The sequence below is a fragment of the Globicephala melas genome, chromosome 20 (genome assembly GCF_963455315.2).
Source record: "Globicephala melas chromosome 20, mGloMel1.2, whole genome shotgun sequence".
NCBI lineage: Eukaryota > Metazoa > Chordata > Mammalia > Artiodactyla > Delphinidae > Globicephala > Globicephala melas.
The window spans coordinates 124219-152189 of NC_083333.1; the positions used below are offsets into that span (position 1 = coordinate 124219).

General features: G+C 42.8%; 1 protein-coding gene across 11 annotated transcripts in view; it reads left to right on the top strand.

The window, feature by feature from the left end:
* The first annotated feature begins 3375 nt into the window (after positions 1–3375).
* The window catches only part of RFFL (ring finger and FYVE like domain containing E3 ubiquitin protein ligase), a 68886-nt gene continuing 44290 nt past the window's right edge, over positions 3376–27971 (top strand). For 4 of the 11 annotated variants that reach the window (XM_060291325.1, XM_060291326.1, XM_030850475.2 and 1 more), the window contains exon 1: positions 3376–3578. In XM_060291325.1, the coding sequence (XP_060147308.1) occupies positions 3389–3578 (190 nt within the window). In that variant the 5' untranslated portion in view covers positions 3376–3388. Of the gene's footprint in view, positions 3579–3665; positions 3794–24728; positions 24864–27971 lie in introns of those variants that run through there. The other 7 variants (XM_060291333.2, XM_060291329.2, XM_060291330.2 and 4 more) reach the window with 7 other exon arrangements.

Sequence of the window (27971 nt, forward strand, 5' to 3'; positions counted from 1 at the left end):
TTTGTATTTTGCCCCGATAGCAACCAAGGCTACCCATCCCAACCTCTTTTTATCTTTGTTCACCGTAAAAGCTGGATCAGAGATCTACTTTCTCAGCTCTTTCCGATTTCCCGTAGGGAAGTTAGGAGAGAATGACAAACACTCAAAGAAGGGAGATATTGTTGGTAATAAGGTGAACCGAGGTTTGGGGGAAAATAAAGCTGAATGAAAAACAACAGGGTCTATGTGTGCCTGAGATGGGAGCCAGCAGGAGGTAAGTGATTTATTTTATTTTATTTTTTTTGGCACGGCATGCAGCATCTTAGTTCCCCGACCAGGGATCAAACCTGCGTCCCCCTGCAGGGGAAGTGCGGAGTCTTAACCACTGGACCGGGGCGGGGTGGGGGGGATGTCCCAGGAGGTAAGGGATTTAGATGCACATCCCAACTAGGTTTTACTGTGCTCTGGCATGGAGTTGCACTGGGGAGAGTTAAAACTGTCCAGTTGCTGGGGATGGGCATTGGAGAAGGCTCTGTGATGCTTGGAGCTTAAATTAGAGCTAGGTAGATTATTCATCCAAGCTTACCCTCAAAAAGATGTTTCTCTCATGTTTTCCTCTCTTATTTCACTGGCTAGACTAACTTCCGGTGCTAAGTTGAATAGAAGCAACAATAGCCATCCTCCTTGTCTTGTTCCTGATTTTAGTGAGCTGTTTCCAGTATATATATATATATATATATATATATATATATATTTTTTTTTTTTTTTTTTTTTTTTTTTTTTTTTTTGCGGTACGCGGGCCTCTCACTGCTGCGGCCTCTCCCGTTGCGGAGCACAGGCTCCGGACGCGCAGGCTCAGCGGCCATGGTTCACGGGCCCAGCTGCTCTGCGGCATGTGGGATCTTCCCAGACCGGGACACGAACCCGTGCCCCCTGTATCGGCAGGCGGACTCTCAACCACTGTGCCACCAGGGAAGCCCTGTTTCCAGTATTTTATCATTAAGTAAGATGCTGTAGGTTCCCTGTAGTTACCTTTTATGAAGGTAAGGACCCCAGTGTGTTTCCTATCTATCCTGGAGAGGGAGGCCAGGTACTGGCCATTCCATTTGACATGTGTAGAATTCTCTCTCCCAGCCAGTGGAAGGTCCATGCATCCCAGAGCTGTACAAGTGCACTTCAGCTGCTGCACAAGCTTGAATCCATGAGTAGGCTTTCAATCCTAGCTCTTTGCTGCCTCTTTAGTTTCTGGCTGTAATAGTCTCAATATAAGCCTGGGTTTTTCCAGAAGACAATGGGCATATGCTGAAAAGTGTACAAAGTCAAGGAGCAAGATTTTCATCTCATCTAACTTGGTCTTAGCTCTGACACTTACTGTATGTCATTGGATGAATTAGCTTCTTTAAGCCTTAGTTTCAGCCACTGGGAAATGGGGAAAATAATACCTATTGCATAGAATTGCTTTAGGGTCATATAGCTTATGTAAAACACCAAATACTTCCCCAGCCATGTATTGAAACACCCTACCACTGATTTCTTAGGGAATAATTCCCTCAGAGAATAACCTCCGATAGAAAAATTGGGGTTAGCACCCTGTGTCCGTTTATCACTTCCTGTTCCATTCTGGGTTAACCTATACAACCTCTCTCCGAAAGGAATACTTTATATTTTGCAAAATTTATTAGGTCCGGAGAATTTAAGAGCTGGTGAAGTAGAATGATGATTTGGGATTTTGGAATCGGGAAAATCTAGGTTCAAAGCCCTGATGGGTCCTTTCTGGCTGAATTACTTAGACAAGGTAATGTCTTTGTCTTGTTGGTAAAATGTATGTTGCAGGGGAATTACCTTTTCCTTATTGGTAAAATATATGCCTCAGGGGAATTAAACAGATAATTTATGTAAAGTGCCTTTCACAGAGTCTGACACATAGTAGGTACTCAGTCACCATTAATTTTTCATGCTCTTGCCAAAAGTAACAAAAATCAGGGCTCTAGGACTTACAAGCCACGCTGCTACTAATAAAAGAAATAATATGATTTATTTTTTCACTGCTGTTTGGGGAAAGGCATGTGCTTCATAAATATGTATTGGAAAGTACTTAGCAAATGAGTAGAAATAATAAAAATACATCAACGTAAACTGCTCCTATAAATACGTCACTTGGTAGACAAACTAGTGTTTTATTAGTACTAAATACTATTGCTTGTGGAAAAGGATTTCAGATTACTTGCACAATGGGTACATTATTGAGTGCCTCTGTGGAAGGGCACGATAAAGGTGAAAAACAGTGATGGTGATAATACTAAAGGTGGAGAAAGAAGGAGTGTGGGTAAATGCAGCTCTGAGCCCTCCTCGCTTTAGCGACATGCACATTATTTAGCAGCGTTCCAATGATTTAGCTGTAATATATACCAGAGGGCCCAGAAAAAATCCACAAGGATATCATGAATTCTGACACCAATTATTAGGCCAATCAGTGGCTTAAGTGCACTCCCTTTCAGAACTGAGCACTCAGCTTAAGAACTAAGCTTACAAAAAGACATCTCTGGGCCTCCCCCCATCCCTTGCTCTGGAACTATTAACTTTCTATGATAATAATTAACATCAAGAGAAGGAGAGACTGGGTGGGGAATGATGTGCCTTAATCACAGGTCACAAAGACCTTTCAGAAATAAGATACACAGCTAGCTGAAAGGTACACAGCTAGCTGATGAATGGCTGGGTGGGCTCCTCCACACAATCATCTTCATTCTACCAGGGCCTTCCTCTTAGCAGTTTCCTCACTTTCTTAAGGTGAAACTAGCTAATTCTGGGGGCTTAGACTGGGAAATGCTGGAGAGGGAGGTGCCATTGAGTGAATGGGACAAACGTGGGTTTTGATGTCCTCCAGATCTGACTTCTAATACTTTCTAACTATGGGACTTTGAATAAGCTAGTGAACTCTGGTGGGCCTGGGCTTCTTTCTGGGTAATTTTGGGGACCATCACCTGCTGAGAGCCACTGTTGTGAGGAACAATGGGATATGAAAGTGAGGCAACTTTTAAACTTTTATTTTGAAACGAGTTCTGAGATGTTATGGGACTCGCTCAGTGTCACCAATCTGCACCACGGATCTGGACCCTTCAGCACCTCATGCAGAGTTCGGTAACCAAGGCAACGAGGAGCCGCGGACGCCCTCACACCAGGGTACCGACGCCTGGCCCGGTCTCAGACTCGGAGGTCTCCGCCTCCCGCGGCTGGGCTCCGCCAGGGGACGCGCGCGGCGGCCGCGCTCTAGCCCGCCGCGCGGCTCCCCCGTCTCTATGGTGGCTCAGGAGCGGCAGGAGCGGAGGCGCGCTCCCGAGGGGGGGCGGGGCCGCGCCGGGAGCGGGGCCGCGCGAGGGGCGGGAGCGACCGGGCCGGGAGGCCGGGGATGGGTGGGGGGGGCCTACTTCCTGGGGCCGGCTGTGAGGATGTCGCGACCGCCCCCGGGTGCCCCTCAGCCCCGGAGACGCCGGCGCGGCTCAGCCCGCAGCCCCCCTGCCTGAGGCGTCCGCGGCCCGGATCCGGCCCCTCCCCACCCCTCCCCTCTCAGGTGCGGGCGGGGCAGGCGGCCGCGGCAGGTGAGGAGGAGGCGGCGGCGGCGGCGCTTGGCTCCGCGAGCGCCGGGCCTGGGGTGGGGTCCCGGGGGAGGCCGGAGTCGGGGGCGCTGCTCGGCCTCGGGTCTCGCCAGGCTGTTGTCCGGGGGCGCCTCCTCTGTGCGGGGCGCGGCCTGAGACTCTCCCTGCCTACAGGGGATGGGGGACGCCCTGCCTCGCTGGAAGTCTGCGCATTCAAGGTAGCCCGCACCTGTCCCATTAAAAGTCCCCTCAAAGGAGGCATTTCACCTGTGGGGGCAGTAACGGGAGACGTGTGTTCTCAAATATTTCCAAACGCCCTACAGATCGGCACGTTCAGTTGGCTCGTGGGGGGAAAGATACCGCTTTACAGCATAGGAAACCGAGTCAGGTACGCGGCGGCCTGCGTCTGCATTTTAAGGAACTAGCTTGACCCAGCTTCCTAGTGCAGGAGCCCTGCGGGCGTGCTGGAGGAAGGTGGAGGCTGGAGTTTGGAGGCTTGATGGAGAAGTTTGGGGATGTGGTTTTCCTTTCCCCCCCACCTCCGCCCCGCCCAGGGTCCACTGTTCTCTCTTTTGGGAGTTGTCCTCTGTTCATTTGAGGTGATGTGTGTGAGGTCGCCAGTGGCTAAGACGGAGAGGGACATGGGGCCTCTGTGCAGCTGGCTGCCCATGAAACATTTGACTAGGCTTGGGGAAGTATGCTAGACCTGGGGAACCAGAGCGTCGCAGACGTCTGCTCAGAGCTTGATTTCAGGCTGGCAGAAGATAGAAACAGCAGCATATTTTCTCCTTTTTTGTTGGTCTGTCATTTGTTCTAGGAGAAAAAGCTGCTTGTGTAATCAGGAAGAGTGTACCATGCTCCTCCCTGTCTACCCCAGGGAAGAATTATTGTTAGCTTGGAAATAGGGCTTTACCCACAACTGCCACTTTGCACCCTGGCTAAAGGCCACTGTTAACGTAATGAACAAACATCCCCAGGTGCATGTGGCCTTCTCAGAAAGTAAGTTCCTTGCCCATCCCTGTTACAGGTGGTTTGGAGGACAGAGACTTCCTGTCACCCCTGTTGGTGCAACTATTTGGGGAGCAGTTGTGGTTTTCCTGGTAACAGTTCAAGTTACTGAAGTGTGGCCAAGGCTGCCACTTATTGGAACCTTTTTCTAGGAATGGGAGTAGGCAGGGGACATGGTGCTGGGCTGAGTTTGTGTACAGAATTCTAGGGTTGGGAGCTAGTTCATGGGATTTCAGGTTTGACAACGTCTTTATCGTTTTTTCCTGATTGCATTCTTTTTCACGTTCAAGGAAATAGATGATGGCAAGCATTTCTGAAACATCATGGCATATTTCCTAATAATTCTGGACTTCAGAGTACAAGTCATAAATTACAGTTTATTTAGAAGTGTTATTTTCTTAAGTTTGAAAATTGTATATGACAGTTGCAGCTTGATGTGGCAGGGCTAACAGATAACTTGATTGTGCATGAAGCAAATTTCCATGTAATCTAGGACACAGACACACATTTTAATGTCTATTTAGTTTGGAAGATCAGCCCACTAAAAACTTTCATATTGATCAGGAAGACAGCTGTTATCCCAACTGGTTACATTGGGATCGGGGATTGTAAATCTTCTAAATTGACTTAATTTAACCAATTGCTAAAATGACCTGCATTAAAAGAGAGCTGTTCTCAAAGAGGTTAGAAATTAATTTGTTTTCAAAACTTTCTCATGGCCAAGCCAGTTGATAATAACTCTGCTTAGCACCCTCTAATAAGAATGCCTCTTTAAGGCCTCTTAAAATAGCAGTGGGAAAAGCATATTCAGTAACCAGCATTTTAAAAGACAAAACAAATGGCAACAATAACAGAAAAGGGCACAGTTTCTTCCCTAATTACATGTCCATTGTGATGTTTAATACAGTCACACCCATCTGTAAGAGTGTTGTGCCTAGAACTTTCTGAAAACACCTACATAAACCTAAGGAGTGTTAACGGGACTAATTCCACCGTAATTTTTTATTCTTAAAATAGTTTTTTATTCTTTATTACTGCTGTTGTTTTAAAGGTAGATTAGAGACTTTTATATTAAACTTGTACTGGCTATAGTGTTTATGTTTTGGGAGGAAAGATTTAACGTCTGCACCTTGAATCTCATAACCCCTGCAATACAGAGCTGAGTTATAATTTAGAGTTTAATGAGAATGCATAGTTTAAATTGCTGTTGCTGAGGTCTCACGGGGCGAGCTGCCTCATCATTATTGTTTGGTAATGTTACTGGTTATTATTTTTGTTTGGTTACTGTTTATTGGTAGTAGTGACTGATGTTTATGTAAGAAAGATTCTGGCTATTTGAAGGGCAGTCTTTTCATATCCAAACACACAACTTCCCATTGCTTCAATAGGGAGGTGGTGTGGTCACTTTCTTGTTCTGTGACTATATTATTTGGAGTTTTAAAATCCTAAAACTAGTTGGGCTCTTAATAGGATATCCTGTTATATCTCACATGAAAGCCATCCTAGATAGGTAGGAATCATCGGCCTTATGTGTTGAAAGACCTCAGCTCTCCCAGTTTCCAGGATTTATCAGTTGCCATGGTCAGGACAGTGGTTTTATCTAATCCTATGATGCCATTCTTAGCTTAAACCCATTATCCTCATTTATCTTCGTTAAGACTGTCATGAAGTTTCTCTGCTTTATGTAGTTCAGGTTGAATATTCCACATTTTTGACACATTTGGGCCTGTTAACGTTCTGAATTGGAGCAGTTAAGAGAATCTGCCTGTTTTTAAACATTTTCCTTTTTCGAGGCAAGCATAAAATCTGAGTTTCTTCTGGGGGAAACCAGCTCTTTAAAAATCTGATAGGAAAACAAAAGCTGGTTTTTCCAGCTTTTTACCAATATGAAGTCTTCTTAACCTTTCCTTCCTTTCTGGTTTTGCCAGTACAGTGATTAGTGACTAGTAGTGAATGATGAACCAGAGGCATTGGGAGATCCTGAAGTCTCCTGAATCATAAAAAGAAGGTCACATTGTATTCAGTGCAGCTTTAGTCTTTTTAGTGAGTTTTATTGCAAGGAGTTCTCCAAAGCCAGCCACTCCTTAAAAGATTAGGTACCTAGCAGTTTCCAACTGAGTCACTGAGGTTCTTTAAAAATACAGATTTCCCAGTTCCACCTCCTGGAGATTTTTTTTGAGTGGGTAAGTGATGACTGAGAATCCACATTTTATTTTATTTTAGTTAATTAATTTATTTTTGGCTGCATTGGGTCTTCGTTGCTGCGTGCGGGCTTTCTCTAGTTGCGGTAAGCGGGGGCTACTCTTCGTTGCGGTGCACGGTCTTCTCATTTCGGTGGCTTCTCTTGTTGCCGAGCACGGGCTCTAGGCATGCGGGCGCAGTAGTTGTGGCTTGCGGGCCCTAGAGCACAGGCTCAGTAGTTGCGGCTCACGGGCTTAGTTGCTGCACGGCATGTGGGGTCTTCCCGGACCAGGGATCGAACCCATGTTCCCTGCATTGGCAGGCGGATTCTTAACCACTTGACCACCAGGGAAATGCCGAGAATCTACATTTTAAAAACCACTCTGGGCATCTACTTCCAAAAAGCTCCCCAAGTGATTTTGATCTGCAGCCAGGTTTAGGAGCCACTGTTGCATTGCTTTGAAATTATTTATAAATTGGTAGTCCCTTTAAAAGCATCATTATGTTATTCAGGATGTTTGATTTGCTAGAATAGCCCATTTCCTAGTCATGACAGATAGCAAAGAGCTTTTATAACTTTTATGTAAATTACTTTACAGAGAGGCCCCCTCTGCTGTATTATCTGCCTGGAGTCATGAGGGAGGGTTGGCGAAAGTAGCTTCCTTTATTTCCTGAGTGGACAAATGAATGATAATGTGGAAACCACTGGAGGTCTGAATGGGTAGTCAAGTCTAGTTCGGATCAGTGTTGGATAGGAGAGCTGCCTGGGAATTCTCTGTATGTAGGATTTTAAAATAAAGCCAACCTGCCAGATGTTTCATTTCTACATAGCTGAAACGCTTATTGGAAATAATGGATGCTTAATAGGCAATAAAATTTAGTCACAGGTCTTTTGCTGAGTTCATGGATGGAAAAAAATTGCTGAAATACAGAACCCTCTGAGTTAAAGCAGAATCAGGGCATTGAATATGTTAGTTAACGAATTAAACTTGGGAAAAGTGTAACAATTTAGGAAATAGACAAACCTGGTTTTGAGTCCCAGCTCCTCCACCACCTGGCTGTGCTACTTTAGACATGTTACTTAACCTCTGTGGGCTTCATTTTCTTCATCTGCAAGATGAAAATCGTACCTGGTAGCATTGTTCTGTGGACGAAAAGAGAGAAAATCTCTTCTTTGTACATTGTACGGAACTCAGTGAACGTTCTCTTCTCCCACTTTCTCATAGGATTTTTATTCTGTAGGCTTAAGATGTCTTTCTAAATCTGGCCTTCTCTCTATCTCTTTCCAGGAATATCTACTCGGTCAGCTCTTTTAGAAAATGCATGAAAGAGTGAGGACTGAAGTTAAGAACTAGAGAATATGGGAAAGAGGAATGAGTCATAGACACTGGAAAAAATATTTTTTTAGAATGAGTGGAGTGTAGGCATATATCCAGAATTACTGTCTGCGGGAATAATGACATTATCCAAATTCTGCCTCAAGTATCTGCGCGGTAGCCTGGGAGCTCAGCTCAGGCTACCAGGCTTGGAGGGTGGCCCCACTAAGTAGCACCTGACGGCCCTTTCTTTCCTCATCTTCCTTTCCCCCCTCTCGGGCTCTTTTGTTTCTCTTTCCCTCTCTCCTCCCTTTCCCTCTTTTAAACTGCCCTTCCTTTCGACTTGCCAATCGTGACTGTAGTAATTCGCAGACCAGGCCCCTGGAACTCGAGGCTAAAAGAGGTTGCTGGTTGCTAACACCTGTCTCCCAGCTAAATGAATAGGCTCTTTTGTGGGCAGGATGCTAAAAAAGCTGATTAGTACAATACTGGCTTAAAGGACCTATTAATGATCCAACATATGTAAATCATGGAGTGATTTAAAGCCATTTTAGAGATTTGTTTCTTATACTCTGCGTTAATTTTTTATATTGAATTAGGATGTTGGCTGAATTTTTCCATGTAAACCGTGAATCTGTTTATTGCCCAAATGAACTAATTTTTGTCATATTGATTGGGAATCATTTATATTCTAAAGAAGTTTCTACCCTTAAGGGCCTTTGTATTGTTCTGCAAATGTCTAGTGTGAAATACAATTAAAGTTTTGTTCACTGTGCTGCTGACATAATTAGTTTAATTTCTGCTCCTTATATATTTCTCTTGGAAGCTGGGAAATTAAAATACTAGATTTTGCATAAAACTGCTTTTTTGAGGGGGTGATTTTACTGTCAGTTGAACAGACTTAGGCCCGAGGGTACATTTTTTAACATGTCTTACTTAACTTTCCTGTAATAGTCTCTTTCTCTCTATAGAATCAATGTATAATTGGCTGTTGAAGCATTCAGAAGAGACAGTGTTTGGCCTTTACCCTGTGATTATATTTTTTCCTATATCTCTTTTGAGGAAATGTGTGTAATTTTTGGAAACTCCTAAGTATATTACCATTACGAGAGCATGAGAACTTTTGCAAAGGCTAGAGAATGGAGTGGTTTTCTGAAATAAGCTGTATTATTTAATTCCCTCCCCAAATCACTGCTGTGTTCTTCTTTAGATCATAGTGCTTGCAGACCTTGATGTGAAAGTGGAAAGGCTGTGATGCCTGGCAAATCCTCTTCACAATTTTTCTATGATGCGTTTCACAGAAATGGCTCTAGTCTTCAGGAACAGAAGTCACTCTCAAGGAGACTTTACACTTAATTACTCTAATCCACACTTAATTTCTTACAGGATTCTTGGAGAGATTCTCACCAGGCTGCTGATTTCATGGAGTTATGACCTATGAAGGTTTTTTTTTTTATCTCTGTTAAGCCTGCTAACCTTTTTTTTTTTTTTTTTTAAGGGAAAGTGACCTTGGTCTGGTAATTTCTCCATTGTCCTCTCCTGTAAAAAGATAAGCAAAACCTTCTGGCTCTCTCAGCAGCCTTTTTCAGCAGCTACCACCCATGTGCTGAATTTGAACTTTACACAATTTTTGTTGAGCTAGTGTCACTTGACTTTTGAAAGCTGCCCCCTCCAATGCTATAGGTTTAGCCTGCATCTCCTAGTTTAACATTCACACGCCTTTTCTAGAATTGCATATAATTATTATATGCAATTATATTATAATTATTATATGCAATTTTAATGTTTCATTATCTCTGGGTTGTGGAGTGGTCAGGTCTCCTAGGGACAGCCGATCCAATCAGACTGCTTGGAGCCAGAGTCTGATTTGCTGAAACATTTTAACTGCCTTGATCCACTTTGAAGAAATGCTGCCTAGTCATCCTGAAATTTACAGGAAGTTAGGCCAACTGGAGCCTCTGCTGGCCTCTGAGTGGTAATGTAATTCGTTAGTAATCAGCATCATTGTTTATTTGAAACTGCTGGGTTATGTTAAAAGACTTGGAAAAAAAGCTTTTCTTAAGTAAATAGAGCAGCCTCCTCTCCCACCCCGCCCCTTCTTGTTTTACCCTTTTCATTTACTTGGAAAAATCTTTCCACTCTTATTTCTGATCACATGCATGGAATGTGATGGAATCAATATCTTTTATGCTATAGGAAAGCTTGTTTTCCCTCCAGCAATTTCTGTGAATTCCCCCTACCCCCTTTCAACTTTCATAATGATTAAGATATCTGCTTGAGAAATAACCATGCCTCATCTTCTTCTGTTGACTTTACAACCTTTTCCTAAGTCTTGAGTCAGTGGGTCCATAGCCAATGAATTATACCTCCTCTTGATCATGCTCAATTATTATCTTCATGGCGTGGAAGAAGATCCACTAGAGCATGAGCCTTTATTCCAAAATCCTAGACAAAAGGAGCGTTCTGATTTGGGGAAAGAGGGTGGAGTGTTTTCCAGGACTTTAGAGGGAGTGGGTCAGCCGAAGTTCAGCCGGTTTGAGGAATCCTTAGTAAAGGATGGTTCTCAGGAAGAGGGCGGAATTGTCTTGGAATTGATTTTGCAGACCAGTAGCCATGGTTTGGGCAATTTGGATTTTATGGAGGTGAAGAGGAGCAGTTTGGTGTTAAAGTTTTGTGCCAGGGTGTGGGGTAGGAAGGAATAGCTGCAGGGCCTAGGACTTGCCCAGTCCGCAGTGGAAAATTCTTAGGCCTTCCGGTTCTCTCACTTCTGTCTACCTCTCTTTTTACCTTTTGGGCATGACTAGATTCAGGTGCCATTCTTGGTCATTTGTCATATGCTGATGGAAGTACCTGCATAGTCATTCTGTGTCAGAGCTGAAGTTTACCTTAGCCAGTGTTTGCTGTAGAGCTGGTGGGGAAAGGGGTCAAATGTTCCCAGAGAGCTTGACAGAGGGCACTCCACCTTCCCTACCACCCTAACCATATGGTTGGATGCAGCACTCCAGGTGATTCTGAGTCATCACCCCCACGCCCATTGATCTAGTTCAGTGTTTCCCAACTGTTTGGACTGTTGACATAGTTGCAGACCGGCTGCTTGAGGAATAGTGACAGTGAACCAACCAATTAATGGGGGACATACATATGATAGTTTTGCAGTTTCACCTCCAGATGATCTTCGTCAGATTCCTAAATTTTATTTATTCGATTAACCTTTTTAATGTAGCATATCACCATGTCTTCTGTACTACCAAAACTAATATTAAAAGTGAAAATATGTTGACAGTTACATCTAATTTGGTGTTTGAGATACTGGCTATCCACACCTGCACTGTTATTTGTGGAAACGCTCACAAATAGCCGCTTGAAATCTTTCTCCTCAACTCTTTTCAGAAACAGTACAAACATAAAAATAAGCCACTAGTTTTCTTTGGGAGGGACTGGTACAAAATTCAAGAGTTCTGAATATCATGTCAAGAAAGCAGTTCTTGGACTTCCCTGGTGGCGCAGTGGTTAAGAATCCGCCTGTCAATGCAGGGGACATGGGTTCAAGCCCTGGTCCAGGAAGATCCCACATGCTGCAAAGCAACAAAGCCCGTGCACCGCAACTACTGAGCCTGCGATCTAGAGCCCACGAGCCCCAACTACTGAGCCTGTGTGCCACAACTACTGAAGCCCACGTGCCTAGAGCCGGTGCTCCGCAACAAGAGAAGCCACCGCAATGAGAAGCCCGTGCACTGCAACGAAGAGTAGCCCCCGCTGGCCGCAACTAGGGAAAGCCCACGCGCAGCAACGAAAACCCAATGCAGCCAAAAATAAATAAAGTAATTAAAAAAAAAAAAAAAAGCAGTTCTTGATGCCATAGCATGTAAATGTTTACATGTATTTTAATACACATTTGGTCTTCCCAACCAAACATCATTTTTTTAAATGGGGAAAAATTGAAATTTGTTGTTACATATTACTAATATTATAAAAGCATATTGAAATGTTTTCTTTAAGTTTTAATATACTGATTTAATATACTGATTTAAAAATACTGATTTAAAAATACTAAGTATTTTAAAAATACTTTAAAAAATTTAAAAATGTGACTTTTTACCTAAAATAATTTCTTTATTGGGGTTTACACACAAATTGTGACCTTTTCTTTAATCCCTAGAGGCATTACTAAGATTATTATTGCAGTAGATCTCAAATTTTCATGTGTATCAGAGTCTCCCGGGTGCTTGTAAAAAACTGCAGTTTCCTGGTTGCTAGCCCAGACCTATAGAATCTGGGTGTTTGGGAATGAAGCTGGGGATTCTGATGTAGCTTATCTGCAGACCACACTTGGAGAAAGTAATACTGTCAGAAGGAACCACACATTAAAAAAAAATGATAATATTGAGAAATGCTGATGTTAGGGGGCTGCTTTTATTCTGCAGAGGAGGAATTCAAGGCAAGGGAAGTAAAAAGTCTCCAATTCACCCAGCGTCTCCAAGATAGTTGGATCTTGCAGACCAGCAGTGAGGTCTTTTGAGTCTAATTGGGTACTCTTTCCATGAGGTTACACCGTGGTGTACCTCCTTATTGGTTTCTCTGATTGCCCTCAAATCAGAAGCTGTAGGATAGGGCAAGGGTGCTTTGATTCCTTCAGAACAATAAGTGACACAATTGGCATTCAACTGTACAAAAAGTTAGTGTTTCTGAAACTGGTGAAGGACCAGCTTTGTAAAGTGCTTTTTCAGTCTATTGCCAACTAATATTTTTGTAAAGTACAAGAAAAATGAATTACCAGGAAGTCATGCACTTGGATGCACAGTTCATACCTACTATGAATTTTTTTTTACCTTGACATGGATGTCCATGGAGGGTGTGCGACTGCACACTTTGAATAGCATTGTTCTATTATAGGTGGTTCTGAGGACGTCTTAAGAACTTGATATCAAAGGTCCTTGATTTTCTTCCTTAGGCTACCTGTAATTGAGGCAACCAACTGAGAACTCCCTACTTGGAGAGAGAAGTTCTGTCAGTTGGTGATTTGCTAGATCAGAACCACGATTTTAATACTTGAGGATGAGGTGAGGATACTTACCTTTAATATATTTAAGAATATATTGATAGACCTTGCATTTTGTGCCTGTATCAGGAGGGTATTTACCTCCTTTGACTAAATATTAGAAGGGAGTTTCCAACTACTTGGTCTGTAACTTTACTTACAGTTAATAAAGATGCTTAAAGGTGGGAGACAAAATAAAATTTGACGGTGTGCCGTTTCTTTGAGACACTTCAGCGTGTTTGGTTTTTAGAAGCCTTTTGTAAGTAATCTAGGAACAAGCATTACTAGTTTGTGTGGCTATAATGTCAAAATGAGTGTTGATTTGGAGCAGGGGAAAAAAAATCTCTCCATGCATGCATTGTGTCCTGGTTTAATTGCTTGGTTGGATGAAATGTCAAACTTGATAGATTATTGGAGCTGTTATTTTTATTTTGGTGGTTAAACAATAATGAAACTGTTTGGATGTTTGCAGGGAACACTGCTTCCTGTGTCTGGACTTTGCTCTGGAGAAAGTTTCAATTGTTCAGAAGCAATACTAGTTAGAAAATGCAGCTTCTATGGCTCCTAGCACAGCTGTCTAAACTATTAGCTGTATTGGGGCCTTTGGACAAGCATTGTTTAACACTTTTTGGACACAATTTATGTTTCTGATTCCAAAATGTCTATGGTTGTTGCTGAATAGTTGGGAAACCTAGAAATGGGAGAGAGGTTCTAGGTAAAGTCAAGCCTTTTTTCTTTAAGCATCTCTAGAACAAACTCCATCTTTCTTTCTTTCTTTTTTTTTTTTAAATTAATTATTTATTTATGGCTGCGTTGGGTGTTTGTTGCTGCATGTGGGCCCTCTCTAGTTGAGGCGAGCAGGGGCTACTCTTCGTTGCGGTGCGCGGGCTTCCTATTGCGGTGGCCTCTCTCGCCGCGGAGCACGGGCTTCAGTAGTTGTGGCTCGCGGCTCCAGAGCACAGGCTCAGTAGTTGTGGTGCACAGGCCCAGTTGCTCCGCGGGCATGCGGGATCCTCCCAGACCAGGGCCCGAACCCGCGTCCCCTGCATTGGCAGGCGGATTCTGCATTGCAGAATCCGCCTGCCAATGCAGGGGACGCGGGTTCGGGCCCTGGTCCTGCGCCACCAGGGAAGCCCCCAAACTCCATCTGTCTAACTGGGGTAGGGAGGGGTGGGGAGGCTGTGTGATGAGACTGGGCCTTGCTTTCTTAGGTACTGTTCAGTAGAATAGCATGTGTGCCAGGCTACAGAGGACTTTGGTCATTATAACCTTATGGTACTTCTCTTTATACCCTATTTTACCTGTATAAAAATTATCGGTAGTTATTGTGTGCTTTTTGTGTGCCAAGGATTTTGTTATATGCACTCATTTAACCCCTCCCAACAATTCTGCGAAATGTAGGCACCAGTATCTGTGTTCCGCAGATCAGGAAATGCGGCACAGAGAAGTTGAAAATGTGCCTAGGGCCACACAGTGTTTGAACCCAAGTAGTCTGGCTGGAAAGACCCGCTCCCAACCACCAGACCCCAGCTGCCTCTCACTCCATCAGCTCATCTAATCATGATTACTTATCAGAGTAAGTCTTTAGAAATAGGTTCTATTTCATAGAACGTGGGCTTAAAATTATCCTTTTATACATGGGCCTCCTTGTGTGGAAGGTGATTTTAGAATGTTATTAGCAGTCTTTGTTATTCCTTTACTAGTTTTAATTCCATTAGCACTGAAGGATTTTTTTTTTTTTGTCTTTTAAATTTTTGGCTGCATTAGGTCTTTGTTGCTGCCTGTGGTCTTTCTCTAGTTGTGGCAAGCGGGGTCTACTCTTCCTTATGGTGCGCGGGCTTCTCATTGTGGTGGCTTCTCTTGTTGCGGAGTATGGGCTGTAGGTGCATGGGCTCAGTAGTTGCAGCACACGGGCTTAGCTGCTTCGCAGCATATGGGATCTTCCCAGACCAGGGATGGAACCTGTGTCGCCTGCCTTGGCAGGCGGATTCTTAACCACTGCGCCACCAGGGAAGTCCTGAAGGATTGTTTTATAGTTTATTCCATGTTTTAAAATTGTAATTGTATTTGATATATCAACCAGTCACCCTCAAAAGCACATTTGGCTAAACAGCTGAAGCATTGGGTTAGAGGAGAATTTATTGGTGGGTTTTCTGTTAAAAAAAAAATTTTTTTTTTGGAGTGTCTTTCTGTTTTTCAATAGGCCTTACCAGTAAATTGACCCTTGTGTAGGATACTGTAGATGTTGGTGGCCCGAGGGTCCTCGTGTTGTAAGTGATACTGGAATAAATGGTGGTAGACCACTTTCAGTAAGAAGCCCGGATGAGTATAGAAACTAAAACTTTGTGCCTGAGACATGTGACCTGCTTTCAGTACATGTGAGCCCTGGCTGGGAGAATCACAGAGGAAGCATCATTTAAATTTTTTCCACTAACCTTTCCCTCACATTTGGAGACTGCTACTGAGACTTTTGTAGGAAAAACTGTTTGTAGTAGGAAACATGTCACATGTGAGGTGCCCCACGCCAGTAACCACATCTTTCACAATTTATGTGTCTAATCGCTGCAGTTTTCAGATGCTTTTGATTTCAAGCAGGACACTTTGGGTTGAATGCTGAGCTTAAATTGCAGTGAGAGTTCACTCTGCATGGGTTACTTCTGCTGCCTCCTGGCTCATTGCTCGCAGCCCTGGGGAAGCTCAGATAAAAACACCGGTAGAGATGGGGCACAGGTAATGCCTGAAATGTATTTTAGGTGGTTGAGCCAGCAACGGACTCATGCTTAAACAATCTTTTTTTTTTTTTCTGGCATAGTAGGGATGGCAGAATAATATGAAATGTGCTTTGCCTTACAAACAATTCACCTTCCTTAATTCTCCATAGTGGTTGGACAGTTGAATGAGTAATTGTAATTGCACATTTATTGTCACATACATCCCTTTCCCCCCAACCAATCCTTGTCAACCAGTAATGTGTTCTCTATCTGTATAATTTTGTCCTTTTTGAAATGTTATGGAAATAGAATCATAACAATATGTGGCCTTCTGAGGTTGGCATTTTTCACTTAGCATGATGCCCTCCATCCAAGATGTATTTAGTAATGTATTTAATAATGCTTTTTATTACTAAATAGAATAAATAGTATGGATGGATGTATCACAGTTGTTTTTTTAATTGAAGTATAGTTGATTTACAATGTTGTATTAGTTCCTAGTGTACAGTAAAGTGATTCGTATATATACTTTTTCATAGTCTTTTCCATTATTGTTCATGGCAAGATATTGAATATAGTTTCTTTTCTTCAAAATTAATTAATTAATTAATTTTTGGCTGCATTGGGTGTTCATTGCTGCGGGCAGGCTTTCTCTAGTTGCAGCAAGCAGGGGCTACTCTTCGTTGCGGTGCGCAGGCTTCTCATTGCAGTGGCTTCTCTTGTTGCAGAGCACGGGCTCTAGGTGCGTGGGCTTCAGTAGTTGTGGCACGCGGGCTCAGTAGTTGTGGCTCGAGGGCTCTAGAGCACAGGCTCAGTAGTTGTGGCACACGCGCTTAGTTGCTCCACGGCATGTAGGATCTTCCCGGACCAGGGCTTGAACCTGTGTCCCCTGCATTGGCAGGCGGATTCTTAACCACTATGCCACCAAGGAAGTCTTTAGTATAGTTTCTTGTACTATACAGTAGGACCTGTTGTTTATCTATTTTATATTTTGTAGTTTGTATCTGCTAATCCCGAACTCCTAATTTATCTCTCCCCCATCCCCTTTCCCCTTTGTTAACTATAAGTTTGTTTTCTATGCCTTGGATGTATCACAGGTTTTTAAATTTAATTAATTATTTAATTAATTAATTAGGTTGTGCTGGGTCTTTGTTGAGACAGGCAGGCTCCTTAGTTGCAGCTCACGGGCTCCTTAGTTGTGGCATGCAAACTCTTAGTTGTTGCATGCATGTGGGATCTAGTTCCCTGACCAGGGATCGAACCCAGGCCCCCTGCATTGGTAGTGCAGAGTCTTAACCACTGTGGCACCAGGGAAGTGTCTGTATCACAGTTTTTTAACCATTTACCTATTGTAGGGCATTTTGGTTGTTTTCAGTTTGGGGCTGTTACAGATAAAGCCATTATGAACATTTATGTACAGGTATTTGTATAGATACAAGTTTTAATTTCTCTGGGTTAAGTGCCCAGGAATGCAATTGCTCAGTCTTACAGTATGTGTATCTTTAGTTTCTTAAAGAAACCACCAAACTATTTTCCCAAGCCCTGTACCATTTTACAGTCTGTCCCACCAGCAGTGTATGAGATCCAGTTTCTCTGCATCCTCATCAGCATTTGGTATTGTCCCCCTTTTTTAACTTTTCTAATAAGTAGCATATCTATTTTTTAAGTTCATCAGACTACTTGTAAAACTGACTTGACTGACAAAGAGCAAGATTTTTGAGTCGTGGTTAGCCCTTCATGTGGCTCTTTCTCTCTACAGTGTTCAGTGGTCTGTTGACCTGCTTTTTACTCCCCTGCCCTGGTGTCCCTGAGAGAGAGAAGACTAACCAGGACTAACCAGGGGGAAGTGAGGACATGAGCACGAGACTCAGTCTCCCCCTAACCTGGCAGGACATAGCACAGTACCGCTTCTGGCTCAGAATGATGAAAAACGAACCAACAATGCTGTCCCAACACTGAATTCTGGTTGATTCTTATGTTTGCCTCAGTAAATATAGCCTTAAATATGCTGAAAATTTGGCTCAGAATAGCCCTAAGAACTTGTTCAAATTGTTCTGTTTCATTTTCTTTGTCAGGTGATCTTAGGTACTTTATTTCTGGTAATGTTAATTAGCTTATACTCCTCATTTAAATACTAAAATAGCACAAAGGTGTATATATAAAGCAGAAAGTAAACCTCCACCCGTACCAAAAGTAACACTGTTAAGTGGTTCTAGACTTTTTGACTATATGTTTTGTATCTCTCTCTCTGTATATATACATATGTATGTATATGTTCTGTGTGTGCTATGTGTGTGTGTGTGTGTGTGTGTGTGTGTTCTCCACCTGCTATTCTGTATTCTCCACCTGCTGTTCTGTACTGCTTTTTTTTTTTTTTTAATGGATAATATATTGTGGGCATTTTTCCCTGTGATTCTTTTTTAAGTGTTTAATGCCTGCAACAAAACTTTGGGTTCCTTTCTCTAACCCTTTTTTGTTCTATTGTAAAAGGGATGAGAGAGATACCATTGAAAGACCCAAACAATATGTATTTTATTCCTAGTTACATGCGTTTGGGTTGAAATAAGGTTATGCCTTTATTTGCAGGTAAATCCTTAGAATTCTGGGTGTTGGGATCTATCTATCCACTCTATTATGAATAATGCAAGTCTAACTTTATGATGTGATCTCTTGCAGGCCTTGAGGGAAGCAAGAACTGTGAGCACAGTAATCTTTAGAGAATGTATAGTCCTTTGGGTATTTGTCTACTCATTGGCTGCTTAGTCAGATGGAGTGTTTTCTTAAGTGCTCCTTAAATGCACAGCGCAGTTTTTATTTTGATATCTCTCCTTCTGTCTTCTCTGCCTCTTCCACTACTTTGATTACCTTGATGGGACATTCAAGCTGTGCAGCCTTACCCTTTTATTTCCATAGCCTACAAAAGCCAGTTTGAAGATTAACTGTAGGTGAAAAGGTAATTTATCTGCATGGCTAGAAATCACCCATCAAGATGAAACGCGTGTCAACAAAGGCCCCCTAGACTTGGGGACCTGAAGGAAGGTAACTTAATCTTGTGGCATTTTTAGTGGAAACCAGGGTGAAAATTTAGGAAGTTTGACTTATTGGAGGCAGAGCATGAGTATGAGGGTGGAGAGACAGAGAAAGAGAAGGGGGCAGGGAGGGGGGAGAGAGAGGGAGAGAGAGAATGTGTGTGTATATTTGGGGAAGAGAAAAATCTAGAGCTATAGAGTAAATAAGAATTATGAATTAAGGTAATCTTCAAAGTTGAATTACAGAATCTTTGTTCTGAGAGGGTGGCTACTGGGGAATAGAACATGAGCTTACCAGTTACTTCATTATGAAGCTCTTGGAGTTGTTTAGGTGATGGAGTTTGATGACAAGGGCCTTTTCCCTGCCCTTCTTCTGTATTAGCAGCACAGGGGGAAAAATGAAGAAATAGCTTTGTATAGAAAATCACACCCGTCGAATGGTTCCAAGATTTCCGTTGCCAGGTTTCTAAAGTGAACTGCCCAAGATAGCAGTTTAGTCACGTCGCTGACTTCCTTTCTCCCAATCTTGTCATCAGGTCATCAGGCTGTGTCCTGTCAGCTTTGGAGTCTTCCTTTTCCTTCAAAGTGGGCTTGTTACTTTTTCAGTTCCTGACATTTACTAATCTAGTATTTCATTGTGCCTGAGGTAGGCAGTACCCTTGATGTTGGCTACCTTTCTTCTTTTTTTTTGGTTTGTTTTTGTTTTGTTTTTTTAATTAATTTTATTTTTTATTTTTTGGCTGCTTTGGGTCTTCGTTGCTGCACGCGGGATTTCTCTAGTTGCAGCGAGCGGGGGCTACTCTTCGTTGCAGTACGTGGGCTTCTCACTGCGGTGGCTTCTCTTGTTGCGGAGCATGGGCTCTAGGCGCATGGGCTTCAGTAGTTGCAGCACGCGGACTCTAGAGCGCAGGCTCAGTAGTTGTGGCACACGGGCTTAGTTGCTCCGCGGCATGTGGGATCTTCCCGGACCAGGGCTCAAACCCAAGTCCCCTGCATTGGCAGGCGGATTCTTAACCATCTGCACCACCAGGGAAGTCCGCTATTGGATACCTTTGTGCACTATGAAGTATTATGCCACAGTGGATAATAAAGTGCCCAAATTATATTATAGAACAGATTCTGGTAACTGCAGCTCCGGGGACCGGCTTGGCTGGTGTGCCCTCCTGCAGCTCGGGGGTGGTTTTGCCACAAAGTGCTGTGAAGCAGGTTGAGCCTCATTCAGTGCCGGTTCCTATATCTGAACACTAAAGTGGCTCGTTAAAGATTAAAGGGACTGCTGGGTTCTTCTGGCCCCAAGATGGAATGATCCCCGCCATGGCAACAGCTGCTGTCTCCCAGGAGAGGCCATCTTATCCAGCAGGGTTGTGCTTCCAAATGTTACAGTAAGCCTGCGGTGGATGATGCTGTGGTGATAAGTTGCCATTTAGGCACTCTTGACATATGAGCTATATAGCATCCCATGGTTTGAATTTCTGGGCAAAACTGGCTCATCAGGAAGTCAGAAACCTCTACTTTCAAGCTGTGCCTTTGCGGAGGTTTTCTCCTTTGTTCTATTTGACTGTTCTGTTGAGTCAAATGAACTTCAATTTTCACAGTCATAAAAATTCTGTTAAGCCCCTTCTACTGCATCCCAGGTGTGAAAATGTCTCAGTCTAACAGGACTGTGGGTGGCAGCGAAAATCCTTAAGATAAGTAGTTAGGATAATTGCCTCTGGAGGCTTGAAGAAAATAATGGTCCAGTCAACAGAATAAATATAGTTCAATTGTTATATTCTTGATGGTTCTTGTGGGTGAGGGGACTAATGTCTAACACCTGCTCTGTGAGACTACTGTTCAGTTTGATGGTCTTCGGGGAAAAAAACCCCAACTTTTCATTTTGGACTTCCCTGGTGGCACAGTGATTAAGAATCCACCTACCAATTCAGGGGACACGGATTTGATCCCTGGTCTGGGAAGATCCCACATGCCGCGGAGCAACTAAGCCCCCGCCACAACTACTGAGCCTGCACTCTAGAGCCCGCAAGCCACAAGTACTGAGCCCATGCACTACAACTACTAAAGCCCGCGTGCCTAGAGCCCGTGCTCTGCAACAAGAGAAGCCACCACAATGAGAAGCCCGCGCACCGCAACGAAGAGTAGCCCCCACTTGACCCAACTAGAGAAACTCCGCGTGCAGCAACACAGACCCAACACAGCCAAAAAACAAACAAACAAAAACTTTTCATTTTACAGTGCTTAGAGATCAGAGCTATGACCTGTCTCCCAAAACATGATCCAAGGCCTCTCTGTATCAGAATCACTTGGGAGAGGGAGATGCTTATTAAAAATTCCGATTCTAGGGGCTTCCCTGGTTGCGCAGTGGTTGAGAGTCCGCCTGCCGATGCAGGGGACATGGGTTACTGCCCTGGTCCGGGAAGATCCCACATGCCGCGGAGCGGCTGGGCCAGTGAGCCATGGCCGCTGAGCCTGCGCGTCTGGAGCCTGTGCTCTGCAACGGGAGAGGCCACAGCAGTGAGAGGCCCGCGTACGGCAAAAAAAAAAAAATTTCCGATTCTGGGGGCTCCTTCCACTTCTGCTAATTCAGAGTGTCTGAGAGACTGGGTTGGGAAGTGATCCTTTTCAATAAGCACCACTGTTGATTCTTAAGTACCTCTAAAGTTGATTCTCGAGTATCCTAAAGTTCACTTCATTTTTCATGCCTAATTTCTGTGATTTATTAGGTGATAGCTACTTGGTTGACATTCATTGTCTTTTTTGAAGAGTAGGTACTCTAGTTTAAAAAAAAAAAAATTATAAGATCCCTGAACATCCAAGATTAGAATTTAGCAGTGTCTCTAATTATCAACAAAGTGAGAAAGCCACTGGTTCTTGGAAATTTGGATTTATCAGTTCACTGTCTTCTCAATCATAAAAAGGACGTGGGGGGAAAGAAAAAGGATATGGACATAAGTAAGATTAATTTTGTTAAAAAGAGGAAATGTGCAGTATTATTTAGGTTGCTAGGAATGGGGAAGCAGGTAAAAGGAGGCTGTTGAGAGGAAAGAGTGAGATGGGGAAAAGGTTAAAGTAGTTTATAAACAGTAGAGCATTTAAAACTTTAACTGAATTTTAAATTACCAAGTAATATTTGAATATATGCTTGTTGTAAAATGTATTCAAATACTGGTAAAGCTAAAATACCTCCTTGATCTGTTCCCATTGTGCTTCCCTCCCATATCTTTTTCTATGGATTTGGTAATTTTCTATGGATTTGGAAGACTACAGAATCCTAAGAAATGACTATTTTAATTTCTTTTGACACCTGCTTGTTGTTTAAAATGTTAAGAAATATCAGAAAACAAACCAAATATGGGCTATAAACGGCATTGCATATTTCTGTGCAAGTAAAACAGTGGGTATGGTGTTTGCAAGATGTGTGTGTATATATACATACACACATACATACTCGTACACAAAAGCATACATGCACACATACACATGTTAAATATCTCTTGTGACCACACATAAAAAGTAAGTCTATATAGCTATGGGTGTGAATTAACTTTGTCTGAGTTTTAAAATAATATATTAAAAAATATATATATTGAAGGAACTTAAGCACAAAGCCACAATTATTTTGTTTATTTCTCATACAGTCTCATATTCTTGGAGTTTTCATATAACCTTATAAAAGCTCAAGTGCCTGAAGCCATTAGTTCAAGTTTAGCATCTTTTTAGAGCTCTACACGTGTAATCCTCAGCCTTTCCTGGCTAAAAGAAGGAACTCAGATGGAGTATGGTTATATTCAGGGGAAACTGATCGGAACTGTACAGAATCCCACAGAGGGAGACGATAATCTGAGCCTGCCCTCCTCACCTGCTGAGTGGTGCTTATCTTAGCAGAATTAGGAAGTTCTGACGCTTCTGTTGCGCTTTGCATCATTTACATTTACTTCCTGGGCACAGTACCATCTGGATTTTCTCTTCCTCATTTAAAGTTTACTAATATAGAATGAGTCAGAAGCTTTTAACAGTATTCTATTTTTGTTTCCGTATTTGTCTCTACTGTATGTACCTTGAGAGTTGCTCTATATTAGGATGTTTGTGACTTATCATCAACTACAGAAATATTTTTTAAAGTGTGGTCTGTGAGATAATGGTTATCAACTGCTCTAAAGATGCTTTTATCATTTGAAAAAGACTAATTAACACATACTGTAGGAAAACTTCTTTAAACACAGCTATTTTCTGGAAAGGAAAACACTGAAGGGGAGGAAGTAAAAGAGGGAACATTTTATAAAACCTTCTAAAAGGCCAGTGTGGTTATCCTGTTGGAATAATGTAATTAAGGGGCATTGAATTGGATAAAATAATTTTTTTTTAAACTAGCCCCGTGAAAAGGAATAGAATTAAATAGCATAGTTTTTAAACCCGCATTCTGACAATCTGCATGTACATTTTAACGAATCCTAACATTTATTGAATGACAGGCTGGATTGGCAGCTACATCCAGAGTTGATGCCTTGAGAGACCTACCTGACAGGATGAACAAGGCTAGGTGTAGTGGCCTTGAATGCCCATGCTAAGGAATAGCTGATAACCATGGGAAATTTTGAGCAGGGAACAGAAGGATCTGATATGAACTTTAGTTTCATTCTTGTAGAATGAAAACACGGAGGAAGCAAGGACTTAATCTTTTGTTTTCTTTGTCTAGCACCATTGTCAGTTCTAGCCTGTCAGGGCAAATTCAATAATAATTAATAGCTGTTGATGAGCCAGTCATTCTAGAATCGATTTTTTTTTTTTAAAGACACCAATTGTACTTGAACATTTGTTACTTTTTTAAAAAAATTAATTCTTTTTTTTTTTTTTTGGCTGTGTTGGGTCTTCGTTTCTGTGCGAGGGCTTTCTCCAGTTGCGGCAAGCGGGGGCCACTCTTCATCGCGGTGCGCGGGCCTCTCACTATTGCGGCCTCTCTTGTTGCGGAGCACAGGCTCCAGACGCGCAGGCTCAGGAGTTGTGGCCCACGGGCCTAGTTGCTCCGCGGCATGTGGGATCTTCCCAGACCAGGGCTCGAACCTGTGTCCCCTGCATTAGCAGGCAGATTCTCAACCACTGCGCCACCAGGGAAGCCCTAGAATCAATTTTTTAATAAGCTGGCCAATAAATGAGAATTGACATAAATTTAAGGATTTTTCAAAAGTAAGTGTTAATGTGATTTTCACAGACTCCTATGTTCCTTAAACATCTAGTAGGTGTGATGGTGGATAACTTAGCTTTAGCATAGAGAATGTGGCAGCTGATTAAACAAAGAAAACCCTCCTATGTATCTGTGTTAATTAGAGAGCATGAGTTGTCTAAGGAAACAGAAAGGTCAGAGAAAGCCTGGTGGGGAAAAAGAACAGTGAGCCTGGTCAGAGCTGACAGAATTCACCCTAATGATTTGACCAGCTAGCCATGACTGGGCAGGTCCCCCCATGACTGGGCATCCTCTCACCCAGATGTTCTAATTTGCAAATGCAAAGTGACTTCTTTATCAGCCTCTTGGGGAAATCTCCAGAGCTCCTGGACCTGCTACTTTCAGTAATCGTGCTGTCCTGAGCCCCAGGCTGTTTTCAGGTGATATTTCAGAAGGTGACTGACCACTGGAACTTTTCTGGGTGACCAGCAGCCGGGGAACGAGGTTCACCTGCCCCCAGTAATCAGCTTTCCATTTGAAAGAAAAATCAGTGGGGTGCCTCTTGTTTTCTAGGTTGCAGTTGATTGCGGTTGGCTCAGGCTGAGTTGTTTGGGAAATGAGTTTTGCCTGGCGTGAGTCAGCACTGCCCTGGGTAAACCGCCTGCTCTGTTGCAATCTTGCTTACCAAAGATACGTCCCCAGGCAGCACCATTCACTGCCTGAAAGCCGCTGCTGTTGGTTCCTGAGATGATCTCATCTGAACCCGGCTCCAAGGACCTCAGCAGCGGCAGGAACCGGAGGCAGCTTGCTTTCTGCCCTGGCCATGTTTTGAAACAGGCAAAATCAGGTAACCCCAGACTGTTTTTTCTTAGTGTCTTGAGCTAGACTGAGCTGATGCAGAAACTGGGAAGAGCCTTAGTCTTTAGAAGTGAGTCAACGTGTTATCACGTTGGGTATCTGAAAGTCCTTCAACTCTTTGGAGGGGATGTTAGGGGAAAAGTTTCATTTCCTTTGGGATCTGGATGTGGTTTTGGACCTAATAAGACCGTTTATTATATAAACCTTAGAGAAATCAAACAGGTTTACAGCTTTATCCATCTTTTGCTGTTGTAGTCTCTATTCTTTCTGTGTCTTGTGAGAAATGGTTTAGTCATACTAAACCATTGTTAAAGGAAGAGAGAGGGGCAAACATATTTGCTTTTCTGCTTAATAATTTTGACTCCTGAATTGTAGAAAGCACTGTCTTACCAGTGAGTTTCTGAGGTGTTAATGAAGACCCTCCCCTCATTCTGTTCAGACTGCCGCCCTATCTCCTTCCTGCTCTTCACTTCTAAACTTCTGAAATCTTCAGCCTCAGCACCAGGCAGTAACCCTCTTTAAAGTTTGCTCTTTCCTGTGCCTTACAATTACCCCCAGGTGGTCCATGTTCACTCTACTTCAGGCCTTTGCGCAGGCAAGCCTTCTCTGAGACACCCTTCCCCAGCTTAACCTGGCCAACTGGCTTAACTGGCTGGAGTCTGAAAATCACTTCTTCCATGAAATCTCTTCTTACTCACCAAGACTGGATGAGTACTCAGGAGCATCCTGTGTCTCCTCGATCGTGGACTAGATTGAGAAGCAGCACCTGTTTTGTTAGAATTATATCCATGGTACTTGGCACATAGTAGGTCCTTAGTAAGAGTAGAATGAGCACGAGCCTCCACTGTACTTCCTCAACTCGGATCCTCTTAGCAGCTCTTTGTTATTTTGGCTTCTACCCCCATTACCCTATTCCTGTTTTCCTGAAGATTACAAGTAAACTCCTGATTTCCAGGCCCAGTATTCTGGTCCTGATTTCAGCCTCCATCTTACTTAATCTCTGCCTAGCATTTGGCAGTATTGAACCATTCTTTTTTTTTCCCCAGCAGCCTTCTCTCTGTGGCTTTGTGGCCACCTTGTCTCTTCTGAGTTTCCAGAGTATCCTTCCATTATTTATTCTCATTTTCTTTTGATTATCCCATAAGTGTCGAGATGCTCCAGGGCTTTGTCTTGGGTTTCTTTTCACTCTTTTCCCAGCCCTTTCCTCTAAGGATCTCAAATATGTCCATGAATTCAGCCATCCTCAGTATGTTTTGCCAGCCCAGCTGTCTCTCCCAAACTTCAGATCCTTATTTCCAACTTGACAAATCTTGACAAGCTTTGTCCAACTTCACAAACCTACCAGGTTTGTCTTAAGTTCAACACGTACATAACAAGTCATTATCTCCCCTACCCAGTATCTGTTATCTGCTTGTATTGCTGTATGTTTGAACTCTGTTAACTATATCTACCAAATCTTCCTCTTCATTCTTTTTATGCCACACATCTCTAAATATGATAAATCTGTGGTTGCTAAACCCTCTTGATTATATTGGCGTACTGTTTGATGTGTGTCTTTTCTTCATTCCCACTGTATTGCTTTAATTTATCATAGGTCAAAAACTATTTTGTTTAACCAGCCCAATGGCTTAAAATTTTATGTGTGAAGACTTTTAGGCGGGGCCTGCATTCTTCCAAGATCACAGATAATCACCATTCTCCCAGATGTTACACAACGAAGATGCCACTTTTGACTTACTTTGCCTCCAGGAATTTGAGTTTGTAACTTCTGATTCAAAGCCTTATCAAATCTTGATTGTGCTTTTGTCACTGCACCATAGATCCTTCTCTGCTCCAACCTCTCATTCTTGTTGCCAAAGTTATGTTCCTAAAGGCCAAATCTAATCTTTTCATTCGCAACGTTTCAGAGTGCCATTTGTTCTCTGTTTCCTACTTAGCTAGATTGGGAAAGTCCTTCATAATTTGACCCTATCCTACCTGTTACTCATTTTATCTCCCTCTCCTTTTCCCAGCCATTTCTCTCCTCTCCAACCTCCCTGAACTCTTCATTTTTCCAGTCCCTGGTTATACCACATCCTTTTAGGACACTGTGCCGTTTCCTGGTGGTTCCCCCTCCTCTCTGACAGGCAAAGTGCTCATCCCCAGGAGACTTAGTTCATATGTGAATCCTTCCCTGACTTCCTCCGGTAGTTATTCTTCCTTATTTGGACTTCCACAGCAGTGTCTGTCTCTTCCACTAGACTGTTGAATTCCTTCACTGGACCTGGTCCTTGACCTAGAGCTCAGCACCATTAGACAGTGGCTAAAGTGGGTCTCCAGGGTCAAACCACTAGTCAAAACATCTTTATTAGTCTTGGCAGTATTAGAAAATCCATAAGCTTTCTAGTTAGATGGCATGTTTTTGTTCTTGTTTGATGAACTTGAGCCCATGGTGCCTATTCTGTATATGTCACCTGAAACCATCAAGTAACCATCCAAAGTTAATTTGAAGATTTATAGGACTTCCTGAAACCTAGTTCTAGACCATCACCTAACGTAGTATAGTACCTTACAAAATTATTCCCTTGTATCATTTTATTTGATACCTACAGTACCCTGTGTTGGGTAGGTTTTGTTATCCCTATTTTATCGGTGATTGTAAAGCTGCTTCTGACATTGAAGCATACATTCTGGTAAGACTCAGAGGGAAAACATGTTTTTACACTGCTGTAAGCACCTGGTTTGTCTCTTTGTAGATAAATATACCTTGTTGGGTTCTACAGAAAAGGTGCCTTTGCTCAGTAGGTGGGTGCTAAAGGTCTTGTCTTTTGCAAGGCCACTTTATCTTCGAGGTGGAAGGAGGAGGTACTCAGAGCCTACTTGGCCTTGGAGAGGCCTTGACCGTGGTTGGAGACCTTGATTGACATGAATGGTATGCCCACTCCAGCCTCTCAAGCTTTTCTGTTGTGCTTCAGATACCTAGAATTTGTTAAAATCTACCTCAATAGTGGAGCGTCAAACCAGGTTGATGAGTGAAGGGAGTCATCACAAAATGGAATAAGGTGAGCGTTAAAAGAAGAAGGGGTTTCACATTAATTCTAATAAGTGATTAAGTTTG